Source organism: Erinaceus europaeus, chromosome 17 (assembly GCF_950295315.1).
Source record: "Erinaceus europaeus chromosome 17, mEriEur2.1, whole genome shotgun sequence".
Lineage (NCBI taxonomy): Eukaryota > Metazoa > Chordata > Mammalia > Eulipotyphla > Erinaceidae > Erinaceus > Erinaceus europaeus.
The window spans coordinates 79,533,955-79,552,583 of record NC_080178.1 but is presented as its reverse complement, the minus strand read 5'-3'; the positions used below and the strand labels follow the sequence as shown (position 1 = coordinate 79,552,583).

Here is an 18,629-nt window from a genome sequence, read left to right as displayed (position 1 = left end):
GTAGTCGTTATTGTTGTCATTGTCGGATAGGACAGAGAGCAATGGAGAGAGGAGGGGAAGACAGAGAGAGAGGGGAGAGAAAGACAGACACCTGCAGACCTGCTTCACCGCCTGTGAAGCGACTCCCCTGCAGGTGGGGAGCCGGGGGCTCGAACCGGGATCCTTCCGCCATTCCTTGGGCTCATTATTACGTGCACTTAGCTGGGTGCGACACCGCCCGGACCCCCATGAGTCCCCCATGAGACTCTTCATACAGGCACTGAGACCCCAATTGACCCTCACAGCAATAAAAGAGAAGACGCTTACTTAGCTCTGCTAGCACCAGGCACCTTGGAATAGGACACACCTGGGAACTCCCAATTAGAAAAGGCATGTCTGAGATGTACTGACACCAAGACACTCAGCTCAGCTAAAGGGCTAGATTTCATCTGTCGGGTTGCGTCGCAGGGGAGAGAACTTGACCGGAGCCAACCTGGGATGCTGCTTACTCAGTGACGTGGGAGAGGAACCAGGAACGCGTGGCTGAGCGGGAACACACTGCAATCTCACTTATTGATCAGAGAAAACGCCTTTATATCTTTTGAAACGGAAGTGGCAGGTCGGAAAAGGAAATGGCTAGGAGAGGGGGTGGAGAAAAAGAGCGGGAAGGTAGCGAGCTCCCGTAGCAGCTGCTGCGAAGGTTCTAACCAGTGGGGATTAAACCAGTGCCCTGCAGGCAGGGCGGGTCTCAGGCAAAACAGTGATCATGTAAACAGACCACAGCGTCAAGCCATGCAGGGGACCTGGCATAGTAATGACCAACGTTTATCCCCCACCCATGTTCTCTGTCAGGAGGTCCTGCCCAAACATCATGGGATGCTGGTTCAGTGCTGTGCAGATGTCCCCTCAGGCTAGTCCCAGTTCCCGCGAGAGTTGGGACATTCTCAGAGCGCCTGTTCTGCCATGTTGTCCCCTCAGGCTAGTGCCAGTTCCTGTGAGAGTTAATATGATATTCTCGAAGTGCCCTTCCCAACCAATCCTGTCCCAGCTCGTCACTCCCGGGTTTTGCCCTATAAAGCCCTTCTTCTTCGCCCCTCTCTCTCTTTCCCATTTTTCACATCGGTGAATGGAAGGGTGCGGCGTGTAGCAGGAAGCGGTCATTTTGGCTAGCTCCACGTGGCCTGAACTGCTGTGCTCTCACCCAACTCTGAGGTGCCCGCGAGAATAAAGAATCGTGTTCCCTCTCCACTCCAGATCTCCTCTCTCTCTCCTCCGCGTCGCAGCACGACAGTTCAGAAACTGGCAGAACTGACATACTTGACTCTCCTCCCCTTCCACAGTGGCTGAAACAGGCCCAAGTGTAGGGGTAGGGCTTGAGTCAGCAGTGAGTGGGGGCTCGTACCCACAGCAGCCAGAAGCTCCCTCGCACAGACCATCTCCTGGGCAGAGGGCTGCTGGGCAGGCCCCCAGAACAGGGCTCTGTGACTCGGCCAAGAGGCACCCTCAGGCTGGTGATGAACGGTGCAGAGGTGGCGCTGGGGCAGAACCTGGCCGGCTCGCTTGTCTCCTGAAACCACCTGGTCCTGTGGGTGGCTCAGCCTGGCTACACCGATCAAAGACACAGGACGCCAAAAAGCCTTCAGCTGCTGGGGCTGACAGCCCACGTGCCTGGCTGTCTAAACACCTTTAAGCTGCCTGTCCCTTGGCTGTGATCAGATTAGCTACCCACAAATTCTCTGAGCTCTATAAAGTACAATGCCATCGGGCCACCTTTTCCTCTGTTTTGTTTTTTTTTAAAATTTTGCAATTATTCCGGCTGCACGTAAAGCTGTTGGTATTTTTACAGTCCTGAATGGGTATCTCTGTGTAGGATGACATCTCTGAAACATTAAACAATGATTAGGCAGGCTCTGGGCCAAGGGATGATGGGGGATTTGCGGGGGGCAAGGAGGGGACCCAGCAGCTGGAGGCAAGCAATCTGGGAGTTCTGCTTCTGTTTCCTCACTGCATTGTGACTTTTTTTTCTTACCAACAATTAAAAATAACAACGAGTCACGGTTATGCAACTGGGCCTCCTCGTGAGGGTTGGTGAAGGTGGCTCCAGACAGAGGCTGCATCCTTGTTCCTGGGACCTGCACAGCATGGTTCACACAAACCTGGGAGACACTGAATACAGGGTCCCCTCCGAATGCTTGTTTGGACCCCCAATATAAGGGTACCTAGAGGTGTAATTGGGTTTACACGGGGTCTGAGGGTGCAGCCCCCATGATGGGACTGGTGTCCTTATAAGGTGAGGAAGAGGCAGCAAAGGGCGCTCTCTCTATGGGCAAGTGCCAGGGAAAGGCCACACAAGGCCAGGGAGAAGGTCTCCATCTACAAGGCAATGAATAGACGCTCTCAATACCAAACCAACTACCCCCTGGATCTCGGACTTTAGCCTCTAAAACATGAGCAGTAAATGTCAATCAAATCCAGGGTGCTGGAGCAGACACTCTGGCCCACACTGCGCACACTGTGTGAGGCCCTCACTCGTGGGTTCACACCCACTCACACACAGGTGTACAGAGTACGTGTGCAGCCTGCCCACCGACTTCTTCCCGTTTCCAAGGCAATAGGAAGCTGCCTGCCTCTCACAAGTCGACTTAAACTGTGGCTGCCAATTCGTTTTTTTTTTTAAATATTTATTTATTTCCTTCTTGTTGCCCTTGTTGTTTTTAATTGTTGTTGTTCTTGTTGATGTTATCATTGTTGGATAGGACAGAGAGAAATCGAGAGAGGAGGGGAAGACAGAGAGGGGGAGAGAAAGATAGACACCTGCAGACCTGCTTCACCATCTGTGAAGTGACTCCCCTGCAGGTGAGGAGCCAGGGGCTCAAATGTGGCCGTCAATTCTTTGATTTCCTCTTACCCTCTACACCAGCCTAGAAGAGTCTGTCCAACAGGTCTCTGCTAGCTGAGGAGACAAGTACAACTTGCCCATAAGTCTCTCTCTCTCTCTCTCCCTCCCTCTCTCGTTCCAGAGGGGTGGAGAAGCAAATAAAACAAGGAAAACATTCAAGTAAGTCCTCTGAATGGAGTCAGAGGCTTATACTAGAATAGCCTAGTCAAAGGCATACAGACTTGACACCCCAGACGTAAATCCCACCTCCCCGTGACTTCAGACAAGCCCTTTAACAACTCTGAGCCCTTGTGATATATAGTGACGTCGAGAAGCCAGGCGGTGTTGCACCATGTTCAAGGACTCGGGCTCAAATTTCAATAGGAAAGAGGGAGCATGGTTTTTATTCTATTTAGTTAATAAATCGGTGTTAGTTGCTCTTTCTTTTGTTTGTTTGCTTTTTCATCAAAGCACAGCTCAGCTCTGACTGTTAAACAACAACCAAGGATTGAAGCTTTGACCTCGTGGATCCAAGGCCTGTCTGTTACCATTGTGGTTATTTCCAGGCCCAGATCTTTTAATGATCGTCAAAGGGGTAGATGGGTTCAAAAAGGAAATAGAAACAATAGCAAACCTGTGAAAGAACAGCTCCTCAATTTAAACAAAATGAAGGATTTTTCTTTTCAAAAAATAAAATTAGATATGAAAAGGGGAAAATGGAGAAACGGATATAGCCAAGGTGTGGGGCGGTCGGCTTGTGGGACGGGGCATCTTGAGGGCGCCTAGTCTGTGTCACACACAGGATGGAATGGGTCTCAGGCATGTGAACGAGCTCACCTGAGGAGGGGACAGCTCTTAGTCACCAAGTGCTAAAGTCCTTGGCACACAGCACGATACTGGACACCTGCTGGGGGACTGAAGGAATGAACAGAAGTGAGAACGCAAGTAAAGGAATGCCGAGACTCAAAGGCGGAAGGACTCAGTCAGCTGCGAGTGCTGCTGTCTGCCTCTCTCTGGAGGGCTCCAGAGGCTGAATTATTCAGTGCCAGCTAAAGACATTGCCCCTCGGGACTCCAGGAGCAGCATGGTAATTAAAGCCAGGAGGCTCAGAGCCATGCTCTCACCACTTCCTTGAGATAACAAGGAGGAGGGGAACCAGGCGGGGTGGGGTGGGGGAATAGCTCCTCTAAGACATGCAGAGCAGACTGGGCAGCACAGAAGGGAGGAGGCTCCGAGCTGGCTCTCTGACTGTCCACAGGACCTGTGTTCAGGGCGGGCTGGGGTAACAGCCAGAGAGGCTCCTGCTTCTGCTTTGCGCTGCCTGGCGCGGACGCCATTACCCCGGCTCTCTGCAGCCCGGGCCAAAGGGCCCCCATGGCAGGAAGAAACACCCCACTGGCAGTGTCTGAAGTCAGCTCAGGGAGAGCATGGGGGCTCTGCTCTAGGCTCCTCGCCGCAGGACAGATGGGGGCAGCAAGCAGAACTGCCATTCGCAGAGAAAGCCGTGCTGCCCGGGAATGTTCCAGCCGCTGGTCTAACATGCAGATCCCAAGCTTAGCATGGACCTGCAGAATCAAGCTCATTCTTCCTTTTTAAAAAAAAAAAAAAATTATTTTCTCTTTTGTTGCCCTTGTTTTATTGTTGTAGTTGCTATTGTTGTTGTTATTGATGCTGTCGCTGTTTTGTTGGGTAGGACAGAGAGAAATGGAGAGAGGAGGGGAAGACAGAGAGGGGGAGAGAAAGGTAGACACCTGCAGACCTGCTTCACCACCTGTGAAGTGACTCCCCTGCAGGTGGGGAGCCGGGGGCTTGAACCAGGATCCTTACCAGTCCTTGCGCTTGGCGCCATGTGCGCTTAACCCACTGTGCTACCACCCAACTCCTTTTTCTTTCTTTTAATATTTACTTATTTATTCCCTTTTGTTGCCCTTGTTGTTTTATTGTTGCAGTTATCATTGTTTTTATTGATGTCATCGTTGTTGGATAGGACAGAGAGAAATGGAGAGAGGAGGGGAAGACAGAGGGGGAGAGAAAGACAGACACCTGCAGACCTGCTTCACCGCCTGTGAAGCGACTCCCCTGCAGGTGGGGAGCTGGGGTCTCGAGCCGAGAGCCTTACTCCAGTCCTTGTGCTTTGTGCCACGTGCGCTTAACCCGCTGTGCTACCGCCCGACTCCCTTCATTCATCCTTTTTATTGAATCAATATCACCGGACATCTACAAGTACTGGGCACGATTCTAGGTGCCAGAGAAACAGCAATGAGACACAGGCTCCTATTCGGTGGGAGCAATATACATACACAACAAGCACAGCAAAGAATGAGCCCAGTAAGTCAGATGGCCACAGCGGTAAGAGCATTCCAGCTGGTGCATGTGTCCTCGGGCTGGAAAGAGTCTGGCGTGAATCTTCATGATTTTAATTTGACTCAGACAGCTAAAGTCTGAAATCACATTAGCAGAGCAAGAACATCCCACACAGAAGCCAGTGCCTAAAAAGGTGGATGGAGTTTGTGTAGGAAATTGCTAAGGAGACAAATAACAGGGACTTGGGCTCTCACACAAGGAAAACCTGCAGCCTTTATGCCTTGGTTTCTGTGAGAGAGAGAGCAAGGAGAGAGAGAGGCAGAAGGAGAGGGAGAGGGGGAGGGAGAGGGAGAAGGAGAAGGGGAGGGAGAGAGAGACAGAGAGAAAGAAAGAGAGAGAATTCTAAAGATGCTTCAGTGAAGAAAACAGTGCCAACCCCTTTTACTATGTTCACGGAGAGACAGACCTTTCCCCAAAGTCAAGGCGCCTGCAGAGGAGAAGCCACAGGGGGAATGGGTGGGGGTGGGGATGGGGGGGTGTCAAGGCACCAGGACACACAGAATCCCTACACACCTCCTGGGAAGGAGATCAAGTACAACAGGCATTTGGAAAGCTCTATACTCCTGCTTCATCTAGAGGCTTAAACGTCAACATCCCTCCATCCAGCGTTATCTCATCCAAGCCTCCAAACAACCTCTGAGGTAGGAATTATACCTCCAATTTGACAACAGATAAGGAAAATAGGGTTCACAGAGGTTAGGAACACACAGCTAGGAAGACGCAGGCCAGGGCTGCCACTGAGGGGCTGGCCACATGCCCAGCCTGTGTTGTCTGCCCCCAGGGACTGTTTCTAGAGGGAGAGAATAGCAAAGGCCGTGTCAGATGGGCTACACGCCAGCTGCTGTTGCTGTGGCCTCCATCCCAGAAACTCATCCTGCGGGCGTCCCTTTCAGCCCCTGTGGCTGATGTGACACTCCCCCTTCCCCCATCACCTCCTGTGGTCTTCAGGGATGGGATGGGGCAGACTGGACCAGACTGAGCACAGAAGAAAATGAACGAGAAAGCTCCATGGTCAACAGACGCCAGAAGTGAGACCTGAAGTGATTCAGATCCCTTGCCTCCCACTTTGTTATTTATTTCTACAACTCCCTGATTTCAGAGATCAGATCTGATTCAACATTCCTGTCACGCCCTTGGTCCAAGCTGGGCATTCCATAAAGGCTTGCTAAACTCAGCTCATTTGGCCTGAGGTACAGTCTTGTGCTGAGCGAGATGACAGTGCCCAAGGGAAGCAACTCCCATGCCCGGAGATGAAGCCACAAGCGCCCTCCCTGTCAGGGCTAGAGGCCCCTCACTTCCTCCATGGGCCATAGCCGAGACTGGCACTTCCTCCCCTCCTCTGAGAGCTCAGTCCAGGCCTGCTCACTGGCCCCGTTCCAAACAGGCCCAGTCCAGTCCTCCAGACTCCTCCCTGCCACAGCGTCTACCCCAAGGCTTTGAAACACACAGGGTGATGGAAAGAACTTGCTGGGCTAGTGTGAGGGTGTTTCTTCCCGGGCACGTGCTCTCTGGGTTGGAGAGAACTCGACTGGAGCCAACCTGGGCTGCTGCTTATATAGCGGTGCGGGAGAGAGACCAGAAACTCGTGGCGGAGAGGGAATGCAATGCATCTTTATTGATCAGAGACAACGCCTTTATATCTTTTGAAACAGAAGTGGCAAGTCGGAAAAGGAAATGGCTAGGAAAGGGGGTAGAGAAAAGAAAAGAGTGCAAAGGTAGAAAGCTTTCATATCAACTGTTGTGAAAGTGGGATTAATTAATACCCTGCAGGCAGGGCAGGTCTCAGGCAAAACAATGATTATGTAAATAGACCACGGCATCAGCAATGGAGCAGAACGGGGGGGGGGGGGGGGGGCTGCCCGACAGAACTGAGTGCCACTACTCTGCTGCCCCCAGCTCTGCTCCCATGCACCTCGCTGCCTCTAGCCGTCTCCTGGTCACACGTCTGTTCCCCTTGAGTTCGAGAAAGACGAGCCCTGGCTTTTCTTGAAAGCTCTCTAAGCAATTCTAATGCACAGCCAGGTTCTCAGGAACACCCTGCCCTTTCACAAAAGAGAAAGCTACAGTGTGGTACAACTGTGATGGAGAATATGAGAGTGCTTTACATATTGTAAGGGCATCCATTTTCTGTCCCCTTTTCTTTTTATATTAGATAGGATAGAGAGAAATTGAGAGGGAGGAGACAGAGAGGGAGAAAGACACCTGCAGACCTGCTTCACCACTATGAAGCTTCCTCCTTACAAGTGGAGAGTGGGGGCTCAAACCTGAGTCCTTCTACATGTAAGATGTGCAGATCAACTGGGTATCCCACCCCCCCCTCTATTGTTTCTTAAAGGTTTTGTCACAATTATGTGTGTGTGTGTGGTGTGTGATTATGTGTAAACATGCCATCCTGGTTCATGACAAAAATGTTTTTTAAATTTTTTAATTTATTATTAATCTTTATTTATTGGCTAGAGACAGCCAGATGTCAAGAGGGAGGGGGTTAACAGAGAGGGAGAGAGACAGAGAGACACCTGCAGCCCTGCTTCACCATTCATAATGCTTTCCCCCTGCAGGCGGGGACTGGGGGCTCAAGCCCGGGTCCTTGTAATACATGCTCTCAACCAGGTGTGCCACCACCGGGCCCCTGAAAATGTTTTTCTTACCGCAGAGGAACAGTGCTCTGGCACCTGACTTAGCTTACGGTCTCCTTTAAGGTCAACATTCCTGACCAAGGGGGAAAAGCAAATCTACTAAACACCTGTCTGCCAGCTCCTCACTGCCTACAGATTTGCAGCCTCCCCTCCCCCAACAGCTCATCAGAGCTTCTCACCGAGGCGGCCATGATCGACAGACACCCTCTGGAACCAGGGCTCCTCCCAGGCCTGATGCTGTTCTGTCTCTCTGGGTTCATTCAAAGAGAGGATTCTCACTCTAGACATCCTCTCTGTCTGAGGAGCCTGCCGTCCCCAGGCTCTCGTGGTCGGTCATTCTCTCTCTGTGGCCAGCTCGTGCTTTTCCTCCTGACTCCTAAATGTCTTGAGCTCACCATGATCTCACGCTCCTCGTTTTTGTTCTCCTACCCCTCTCTGGTGCTGTCTCCTCCGGGTCAGTGACTTCAGTTGCTCTGTCTCTAAGCCCATGGTCCTGCTTTCCTCTCTGGGGCCTCTGCCGTCCAGCCGGCTCACGGCATGGCCGCCCCCTGGGTACAGCAGGGGCCACCCTGACCGCGGAGCTCACGGGCACGCGCTGGACCACAGGGGTGAGCACAAGGCAGAGAGTCAGTGAGGTCAACAGATGTCTCACATATCCATGGCTGAGTGCCCTAGAACCCAGGACTTCTGACTCCAGCCCTGACTCTCTTCCCATTACCATCGCCAAGCCTCTCTGCCCACGGGAACTTGACCTGCAAAAGGGAAGTCTCCTCTTACTGGCTGACGGGAGCTGTGCCTCAGAAACATGCAGAGTGTCTCATGAAGCAGACGCAGACGCACGTGGACTCCACTTCACTTCCCTGACTCAGACTCTTCCCCGTGAGGTTTTTTTTTTGTTGTTGTTGCTAGTTTTGATTTTTATATTTCGAAGCGACTAGAGATTCAGTGGAAGAAACAAAGAAGTGCGCAAAGAGGCGCATTCTCCACCCGGCCTCCTCTATCATCTCCCACAACTAAGATGTAAAAAAAAGAAACAAATAAAAGCCAGGGCGTCTGTCACTGCCAGAGTCCACACACAGTGACGTGTGCCCTTCGTGGGCCTGTGCATGTATTTCTGCGCGGCTCTGTCACACATCTGGCTTTCTGCGACCGCTACGGTCAAGACACTAAGCTGTCCCATCTCCCGCAAGACTAAGCTGTCCCATCTCCCGCAAGACTCCCTCAAGCTGAAAGCACTGTGGCTCCTCCCAGCACCCTCTGCTCTCCGGGAACGCACAGCCATCCTGAGTCACCTGGCTGGAAACCGAGTTCTTCCTTTGACTCCCCTACTCAGGGTTACTTGTTGAAAGATGCAGCTTCCCTCAGTATCTCTCAGGTCCCTGTTTGCCTCCAGTCTCCCCACCCACCAGTCATCTAGGCCCCGTGATTTCTTTCTTTTTTTAAAATTTTTTTATATTTATTTATTTTCCCTTTTGTTGCCCTTGTTGTAGTTATTATGTTGTTGTTTTTGATGTCATCGTTGTTGGACAGGACAGAGAGAAATGGAGAGAGCGGGAAGACAAAGAGGGGGAGAGAAAGACAGACACCTGCAGACCTGCTTCACCGCCTGTGAAGCGACTCCCCTGCAGGTGGGGAGCTGGGGGCTCAAACCGGGATCCTTACGCCGGTCCCTGCGCTTTGTGCCATGTGTGCTTAACCCACTGCGCCACCGCCCGGCTCCCCCAGGTGCTGTGATTTCTTATCTGTGCTGCTACAATGCCTCTAAACTAGGTTTAGTCCCTTTTGCTCAAGCCATACTAAAAGCCATGGCTAAATCTCTCCATCGCTCACCTCTGGCTACACCACTGCTCTCGGCAGACTTGCAGTGAAGTCTGCTATTTATAAAATAAAGGTCGAGGGCTGAGAGAGGCTGGCTGGGCAGGACATATGTCTGGCCATGTCTGTGGCCCAGGCTTGAGCCATGTGGGAGTGTCACAGCACCATGCTGTGTTTCCTCTCTCTCTCTCTCTCTGTCTGAAGGGAAGAGTTGGCCTGGGAGCAGTGGAGTCAAGCACGTGCAGGCCCCGACTTCATGAAGATAATAGTAATGGTAAGCAGTCATAAACAAGGGAGAGCCGGGAAAGACGTAGACTTCTATCAGCTTTGGTTCTGGACTGAGCGTAAGCTCCCATCATCACCTGCAGCACCGGCAACTCTGGGGTCTCCGCCACCAGCAAGACCCCCTCAGCACCACCACTGCCGAAAAGGCAGACTTCTAAAACCCAAACATGAAATGCTCCTTGTCTGGGTCACCTTCCTTATCGACAGTTTCTGAAACTCTGTATTTGCTTTTCCTTACTTTTTCCCCCCAGAGGAAGTAAAGACAGTGGCATCTTAAGGCCATGATAAGCCCGTCACCGGGGGAAGAAGTGAAAAGCTCTAAGATCCCTTCTATTATTTCATTCTTTCATCTGTCATAGAGTGAGGAGGTGTGGGAGCAGGGGCTTGGGAGTCCCTCTTGTTGGGAGGATGTCCTCAGGCTTGGGAGGGTGTCTCTTCCATCTTTGCCTCCTTCTGTGGGAGGTGAGGAGTTGTGGGTAGGATCCGTCCACGAGGCAAGTTAGGCTGTGTGGGTGCTGGGCGCAGGGGAGCGGTTTGGGTCTGAAAGCTCCCTGTCCGGAGCCAAGTGAAGGCAGGTGCTCACTAGGGGTGTGGGAGCTGGGTCCTTCCTGTCTGCTTCACATAAACCATCACCCTGAAGTTACACTGCCTCCTTGTTGCCGCCCTGGTGTCCCTGGGACAAAGAGAGGCAGGTGACTCATGAAAGCACTGCCCTTCCACAAGCCCTCAAATCCCCTTCACGGCGCTGCTCCTGCCCTTCCCACATGATGATAAAACGGAAAAGAAAATTTGCTTGTGGAGATTAAATACATTTCAATTATCTGATATGTTTCAGCTTTAATTGATAATGAAACACAAATTGCTCGTCTGAACTTCTCACTACAGCAACTGATTTACTGAGAAATTTACCACCCGGCACCAGAGAAAGCTCAAAAAGTAAAAACAAGTTCAGGGGCTCCATGATCCCATTACCCAGCTGTCTTATTTGTTTTTTTAAAGCCATACATCATCTAAAGCACATGCATATTAATGGCTCTTTCAAGAGAAGTGGTTTTAAAGAGTCTTAATATGGTCATAATGTTGGAGAAAATTATGGTGGGGGTATACGTAGGGTGTGTGTGGGGAGGTTCACCACGTAGAAGTAGTAGCTGGAGAAGGGGAGGTGCTGATGTGAAAACGTGAACCCTGGGCTTTTCTAGGGGTGAACGGAACACAGAGTAGGGGAGCCAGGAGAGACGTCGACTTCTAGCTGCAGCGGCCGTGGCGCTGTGGTTGGCGCACGCTCCCACCCCAAGCTGCAGCGCCAGCACCTCTGAGGTCTCTGCCAGCAGACCAGCTCCACCACTGCTGAGGCAACACCGACACCGTCTTCCAGAGGCCAAGGGACAGCTCTCCAAGGGACGCTGTGTCAGAGAGTTAAGGAAAATGTGCATTGTGCAGTTGGTAGGGATGAAACATAAATATATATATATATATATATATATTTATATATATATATATATCTGGTATTACACCAGAATGCTAAAGAAATCAGTGAACATCCAGGGATCTAGGCCCCTGGGATGGAGAGAAGGTGCTCCTTTGGAGTGAAACTTCCAGAGTGGTGACTGTCATGAACCTCTCGTTTCTTTTGTTTGTTTGCATCAGGGCACGCATCCCTCAGCTCTAGCTGTTGGTGTTGTCTTGGGCCAAACATGAGGCCCCTCCTGTGAAATTCGCACACACTGCGGCTCTGCCCTGACGTTCCATCTCTGAGGCAACAAACATCCAGAGAAGAAGCCGCAGAGAAGTCCAGAGAGAGACGGCAGCTTCGGCTCGGATGCCAGGCACAGAGTGGGGCTGGGCCCCAGGCCGCAGGCACTCACCGTTGCTGCTGTTGTCGTCCACCAGGATGATCTCCTTGAGCAGGCGTGACGGCGTGCGCTCCATGGCGGAATGGATGGAGCGCAGCAGCACCGAGAGCGCTTCGTTGACAAAGATGAACACAATGCTCACTTCCGGCAGGCTGTCGGGGAACGAGAGGTTGCGGCACCTGAAAGGGAAAATCATCAGGCTCTCAGATGACAGGCTCTCGGTGACAGGGTTGCAGGGTCGAGGCCGCCCCAGAGGCAGACCCACTCCAGGTCTCGGTCATGTTCTTCCCAGGGTCTCTGACACACTGAAGACAAGTCCTAAGAGCCCACCGTACAGGCCGGCAGCCGCTGAGGTGGGCTGATGCCACAGAAGACTCTGGATCGATCAACGACTGTCTTATGTGAGTCGTTCAACTAGCACAGTGCCTAGAACTGACAGTGCTGACCACGGTCTACTTACTCTAAGAATGACTGAAGGGGCTGGGCAGCAGCGTGGCCTGTCAAGCACACATGTCACCATGCAGATGTCTCTCCTTCCCTCTGTGCCTCCCTCTCCCTATTTCTTTCTGTTAGTGTCTCTCTATGTCTCTGACATCTATCACAAATGGAACAGTGAGGACGTCATGAGCAGTGGAGAAGTACTGCAGATGTATCTCTTTCCCTCTGCGTCTCCCTCTTCCTATTTCTTTGTTAGTGTCTCTCTATGTCTCTGACATCTATCACAAATGGAACAGTGAGGACGTCATGAGCAGTGGAGAAGTACTGCAGATGTATCTCCTTCCCTCTGCGTCTCCCTCTTCCTATTTCTTTTTTTTTAAATTTTTTATTTAAGAAAGGATTAATGAACAAAAACATAAGGTAGGAGGGGTACAACTCCACACAATTCCCACCACCCAATCTCCACAACCCACCCCCTCCCATGATAGCTTTCCCATTCTCTAGCCCTCTGGGAGCATGGACCCAGGGTCATTGAGGGTTGCAGAAGGTAGAAGGTCTGGCTTCTGTAATTGCCCTCTTCCTATTTCTTTGTTAGTGTCTCTCTATGTCTCTGACATCTATCACAAATGGAACAGTGAGGACGTCATAAGCAGTGGAGAAGTACTGCAGATGTATCTCCTTCCCTCTGCGTCTCCCTCTCCCTATTTCTTTCTATCACTGTCTCTCTATGTCTCTGGCATCTATCACAAATGGAACAGTGGAGTCACGCAGGCATTGAGCCCCAGTGATAACCTTGGTATCAGAATATAATTTAAAAGGCTGACTCATCATCATACAATCTCATTCCCCAGATGAGGACTCTCAGGCTCAGACAGGCTGAGTCTCCACTGGAAGCCCACAGCTAAGAAAGAACCCCAGTGGGGCCGGGTGGTGGTGCACCTGGTTGAGCGTACATGTTATAGTGTGTAAGGACCCAGGTTCAAGTCCCCAGTCCCCAAATGCAGGGGGAAAGCTTCACAAGTGGGGAAATAGGGCTGCAGGTGTCTCTCTGTCTCTCTCCCTATCACCCCGTTCCCTCTCAATTTATGGCTGTGTCTATCCAATAAATAAATTTTTAAAAGAAAGAAAGAAAGAAAGAACCCCAGTGCTGTCTTCTGACTTCTGTGCCAGAGGGAGAACTGATCATGGCAGAAACTGTCTCTCCCTATTTCATTCCCCCCAAGGCTCCCATCAGCCCTAAGCTATTTGGAGGTCTCTTACCCCAAAGACATGATAAAAACCACTAACAGCTTCTTGTCATTCCTCATGAGAAGACAACACAGCCCTGAATGCAGACCCCACAGGAAGGCCGGTGACAAGAAGTGGCATAGGGAGTTGGGCGTAGCGCAGCGGGTTAAGCGCATGTGGCGCAAAGCACAAGGACTGGCATAAGGATCCCGGTTCAAACCCCGGCTCCCCACCTGCAGGGGAGTCGCTTCACAGGAGGTGAAGCAAGTCTGCAGGTGTCTGTCTTTCTCTCCCCCTCTCTGTCCACCCCTTCTCTCTCCATTTCTCTCTGCCCTATCCAACAACGACGACAACAATAATAATTGCAACAATAAAACAACAAGGGCAACAAAAGGGAAAATAAATAAATATAAGAAAATAAAATAAATAAAAAAAGAAGTGGCATAGTCCCTGAGAATCCTGCCAATAGCCTTCTCTGGTTAAAAGCAAACACTGTCTCAGCAGGTCCTGAGCTCTCGTCTTCAGAGTAGTTGAATGGAAGGACAGACAGAGCAGCAACCATGGCTCCACTCCGAGTCTCGGACTTGATCTGGACCCTCCGCCAGCCACCTCGGGCTCCCGGCTTAAGGACAGGTGACATGTCACACCACTCCAAGGAGGGAGGCACGGCCAGGTTAGAACATGCGGTAATGAACGCAATAGCACTAGGCTTCTGCTTGGCAGCAATTCAAGTGCTCCAGGATAGGCATGGGCCTGCTCGTGCTTAATGAGGAAGGCGGCAGGATAGCTAGCGCTGAGCAATTTGGAGAAATCACCGTGGGGCCCCAGCCTGCTTAAGAGCAGGAGATTAATAAACTAAAATCACCGTCTCTATGGTTACCAGAAATTTGCAGAAACTTCTCCCATTCTATTTCCAGCTCTCTTTCTCTCTCACCAAAAAGGGGTGGGGGAAGGGGAAGAGCTTCACACTTCGTGCTTCTAATGAAACCAGTAGATTAACAGACTGGTAGAGAAGTTGCTTCTTCTTGTGTGTAACAGGGCGGGTTTTTACTAAGCTTCTTCCAGCAGGCATCCAAAGGGTGCTGGGATGTGGACAGAGGCTCTGTCCTCACGGTGCTGACACTCTGATGGGGGACATTGGGTGCTTCCTTGTCTAAATGCTAAGATGGAAAGTGGGGTGGTATAAGAGAAGCACAGTGAGGCCCTCAGTGGTAGCTGTTCTAGGAGTCAGGGAAGGAAGGGCTCTTGGAGAAGGGAAGTATCTGAGAAGAAACTTAAATGGTGCAGAATGTGAGTGGTGCCCAGGGACAGTCTGTGGGTGGACCAGAGGCAACGCAGAGGACAAGCTCACTTAACAGCACTGAGGGTTGGAATGACAAGGGGGGTGGAAAGAGGGACTTTAATGAAAGAGAAATACTGGAGTGACCCCTTAAGCTCATCAGACCCACTTCATTTTTTATCTATTTTTGCCTTGCTGTTGTGACCACATTATTATTTATAATGGCAATGGAAATGTTTGTGGCTAATAGTCTAATAATTCCTTTATCTAGAGATGAGTTTTGACTATCAAGAGCAGTGACTGGCCTTTCCTTAGACATGGAAATTAACAGAAATTGAACATTCAATCGATTGGATAATTGCACTTGAAATAATTCTATAGATGGTCCAACTACAGCACATAGCTTTTATTATTGCTCTTTTAAAGCAGTATATTGATTGCTCCCAGTAGGGTCACTAGGCCAGTCTAAGTTCACTGTCCTTCCCAGTGGCCCTGCCAGCCGTGAAGACTGTGACCCTGTCTGCTGCACTAGCTAGGGTTCCCTCTGGGCTCCCAAAGTCTGTCTCCTCCAGAGTCAGTGTCAACCATCTTCCCCCACTTCTCCCCGTATTTATTTTTCTTTTAAAAAATCTTTATTTATTTATTCCCTTTTGTTGCCCTTGTTGTTTTATTGTTGCAGTTATTATTGTTGTTGTTGTTGTCGTCGTTGTTGAATAGGACAGAGAGAAATGGAGAGAGGAGAGGAAGACAGAGAGAGAGGGGGAGAGAAAGACAGACACCTGCAGACCTGCTTCACCGCCTGTGAAGCGACTCCCCTGCAGGTGGGCAGCCGGGGGCTCCGACCAGGATTCTTGAGCGGGTCCTTGTGCTTGGCACCATGTGCACTTAACCCGCTGCACTACTGCCTGGCCCCCGAGATAGTCCTTTTTCTAGAGAAGCTCCTCCTGTGAAGAGCCAGGTCTTAGCTCCCAGCAGGACTCCCCTCTGCTGTCCTCCCTCTCTCTAATTTATGGCCCCATTCCTCCACTCTGGCTCCCGCAGCTCTCTGTTTCTGTGCACTGTAATCAAGTGCTCTTGTCACTCAAATGTTCTGGCCTCCATAAGCCTGTCCCTCCACCCTCCCTCCCCTCCTGGGAATGGCCTGGGATCCACTTAGCACAGCCAGCTGCCGGTGGCTTCTCAGCTCCCCCCTCCCACCTTTTCAGTTTTGCTCTTCCTGATACTAACCTAGTCTGGATAGGCAGAAAGGTTGAATGTGAACAGATGAAGACAGATAAGGAGAGAAGGATAGTTTTCTGGGGCAGAGTTCTGAAGAGGAGGGAGTGGGCAAAGCCAACCATACCTGAGGTTTCGGATTTGGGCCCGAGCAGCAATAGGAAAACTACAACACTAGGGAAAGCACAGACGGTAGACTAGAAGAATGTTATAGTGGGTACCCCTCTCTCTGAGCCTCCCCATATCTTTACCCTCAAGATAAAATGAAAAAGTCCACCTCGTGTACAAGACACAACCTTTAATCTGCTACACACACACACACACACACACACACACACACACACACCAAAATCAGTCTTCCCTTTATAAAAAAAAAATTCCTATTCTCATCTGGTCTATTCCTGTTTTAAGCTCCCTGTTTATTAATCATTTTTTCTCCTGCTTTATCTTACTGCCCTTCAGCCACCAAGTTGCAGATGATTCCATCCTGACCTACTGATTCCATCCTGACCTCTCTGGGCAGACGACCTCATCAATGTGGCCCAGGACCTCCCCTCCCCAGAGCCCTGCCCCACTAGGGAAAGACAGAGACGGGCTGGGGGTGTGGATCCACCTGCCAACGTCCATGTCCAGCAGAGAAGCAACGACAGAAGTCAGACCTCCCACCTTCTGCACCCCATAAAGAATTTTGGTCTGTACTCCCAGAGGGGGAGAAATGCTGGGGGAAGATGGCCAGAGGGCTCTGAACTCTACCTCTGTAGAGAGAAGAGGAAAAAGAGAAGGACATTTGGAAGTACTAATAGGTGTAGATATGACTTAGAAAGGGAGAGAAGACAGAACCATAGGAAAAACAAATGGGCAAATATATATAACATAAACAAACAGTTATAGAAATCACAGTCATGGGGCTGGGTGGTGGGACTACATCTGGTTAAGTGTGCAAAGTATTCAGCTTAAGGACCTGCACAAGGATCTGGGTTCGAGCCCCTGCAGGGAGACATGTCATAAGCAATGAAGCAGGTCTGCAGGTGTCTCTCTCTCTCTCCCTCTCCCCCTCTCCCTCCCCCTCCCTCTCTCCCTCTCCCTCTCTCTCTCTCTCTGTCCTATCCAATAAGATGGGGGAAAAACTGGCCTCCAGGAGCAGTGGATTCATAGTGCTGGCACTGAGTCCCAGCAATAACCCTGGTGGCAAAAAAGAAAGAGAGAAATACTAGTCAGCCCATATCTGAAGCCTTGGGATAACTGCTGTAGTTTGCGATGGAGGGATGGGGCCACAGAGCTCTGGTGGTGGGAAGGGAGCAGAATCATACCCCTGTTACCCATGATTTTGTAAATCAATCTTTTCACTAACAAATTTTTTTTTCAAAAGTTAAAATAAAAATAAAACTTAGGACCTTTTTTTCTCATCTGTGCCGAGAATCTCATGAAAGAGTGTGCAGACTTCCGCTCCTCCCAATTAGCAGGCGCTCACCGTCAGATGCCACAGGAGACAGCCTGAGAGCCAGTCCTCCTAGACAAGTGGCCCAGAGCTCTCCCATTTCAGCACCGAGCATCCCAAGCAAACAGTCCCAGCTGGCCTCCCCAGCTCTACGCCAGTTTCCCAAAGGTGAGGTCACAAGCCTTGCTTGTGGCTATGTGCCCACTCCCTTGCCCTGTGCCCCAGCCAACAGCAGGCACTCAGCTGGATACAGACACCTTGCAGACATCTCAACACACACTGTCAAAGTTTATATCTTCATCTCGAGTTGCTGTGGGAGCAGGTGAGGGACGGGAGGAGCAGTTTGATGGGCAAGAAGCCCACACACCTGCTGGTCAGATGCCCCGTCCTCACTGAAGTCACTGTGCTCTCACAGAAGCCCACACCACCTGGCAGCCTTGGCCCTTGATAAGTACACATGCTGGAGGCTGGGTGGTAGCGCAGCGGGTTAAGCGCATGTGGCATGAAGCACAAAGACCGGCGTAAGGATCCCGGTTCAAGCCCCTGGCTCCCCACCTGCAGGGGAGTCGCTTCACAGGCGGTGAAGCAGGTCTGCAGGTGTCTGTCTTTCTCTCCCCCTCTCTGTCTTCCCCTCCCCTCTCCATTTCTCTCTGTCCTATCTAATAACAGTAACAATAATAACATCAATGATAAACAACAAGGGCAACCAAAGGGAAAAAATGGGCCTCCAGGAGCAGCGGATTCATAGTGCAGGTGCACCAAGCCCCAGCGATAACCCTGAAGGCAAAAAGAAAGAAAGAAAGAAACAGAAAGAAAAGTCCATGTGCAAGGAATGCTGCTAAAGCAGTCTGCTCAGACCGGGCCAGGCACATCTACTGCAGGCCACTCACTGGCTTTGTCCATCCACTAGCACTGCCCCCGAGGCTCTGCCCCTGCTGTCGGGGGCTCCCCTCAGCCCAGGCCCAGCTTAGTTAAGTGCACACAGTACTAAGGGCAAGGACCCCTGAGGCGGTGAAGCAGGTCTGCAGGTGTCTGTCTTTCTCTCCCCGTCTTCCCCTCCTCTCTCCATTTCTCTCTGTCCTGTCCAACAATGACAGCAATAACAACAACAACAATAATAAGCAACAAGGGCAACTAAAGGGAATAAATAAATAGAACATTTTAAAAAAGAGGCATAATTGCTTTCTAATAGAATCCACCAGCAAGCTAGCTTGGTCCCTGT

General features: G+C 50.8%; 1 protein-coding gene across 2 annotated transcripts in view; it reads right to left on the bottom strand.

The window, feature by feature from the left end:
- GALNT18 (polypeptide N-acetylgalactosaminyltransferase 18) overlaps positions 1–18,629 on the bottom strand; it is a 315,539-nt gene that overhangs the window by 118,974 nt on the left and 177,936 nt on the right. For both annotated transcript variants that reach the window (XM_060177167.1, XM_060177166.1), the window contains exon 3: positions 11,823–11,989. In XM_060177167.1, the coding sequence (XP_060033150.1) occupies positions 11,823–11,989 (167 nt within the window). The remainder of the gene's footprint in view (positions 1–11,822; positions 11,990–18,629) is intronic.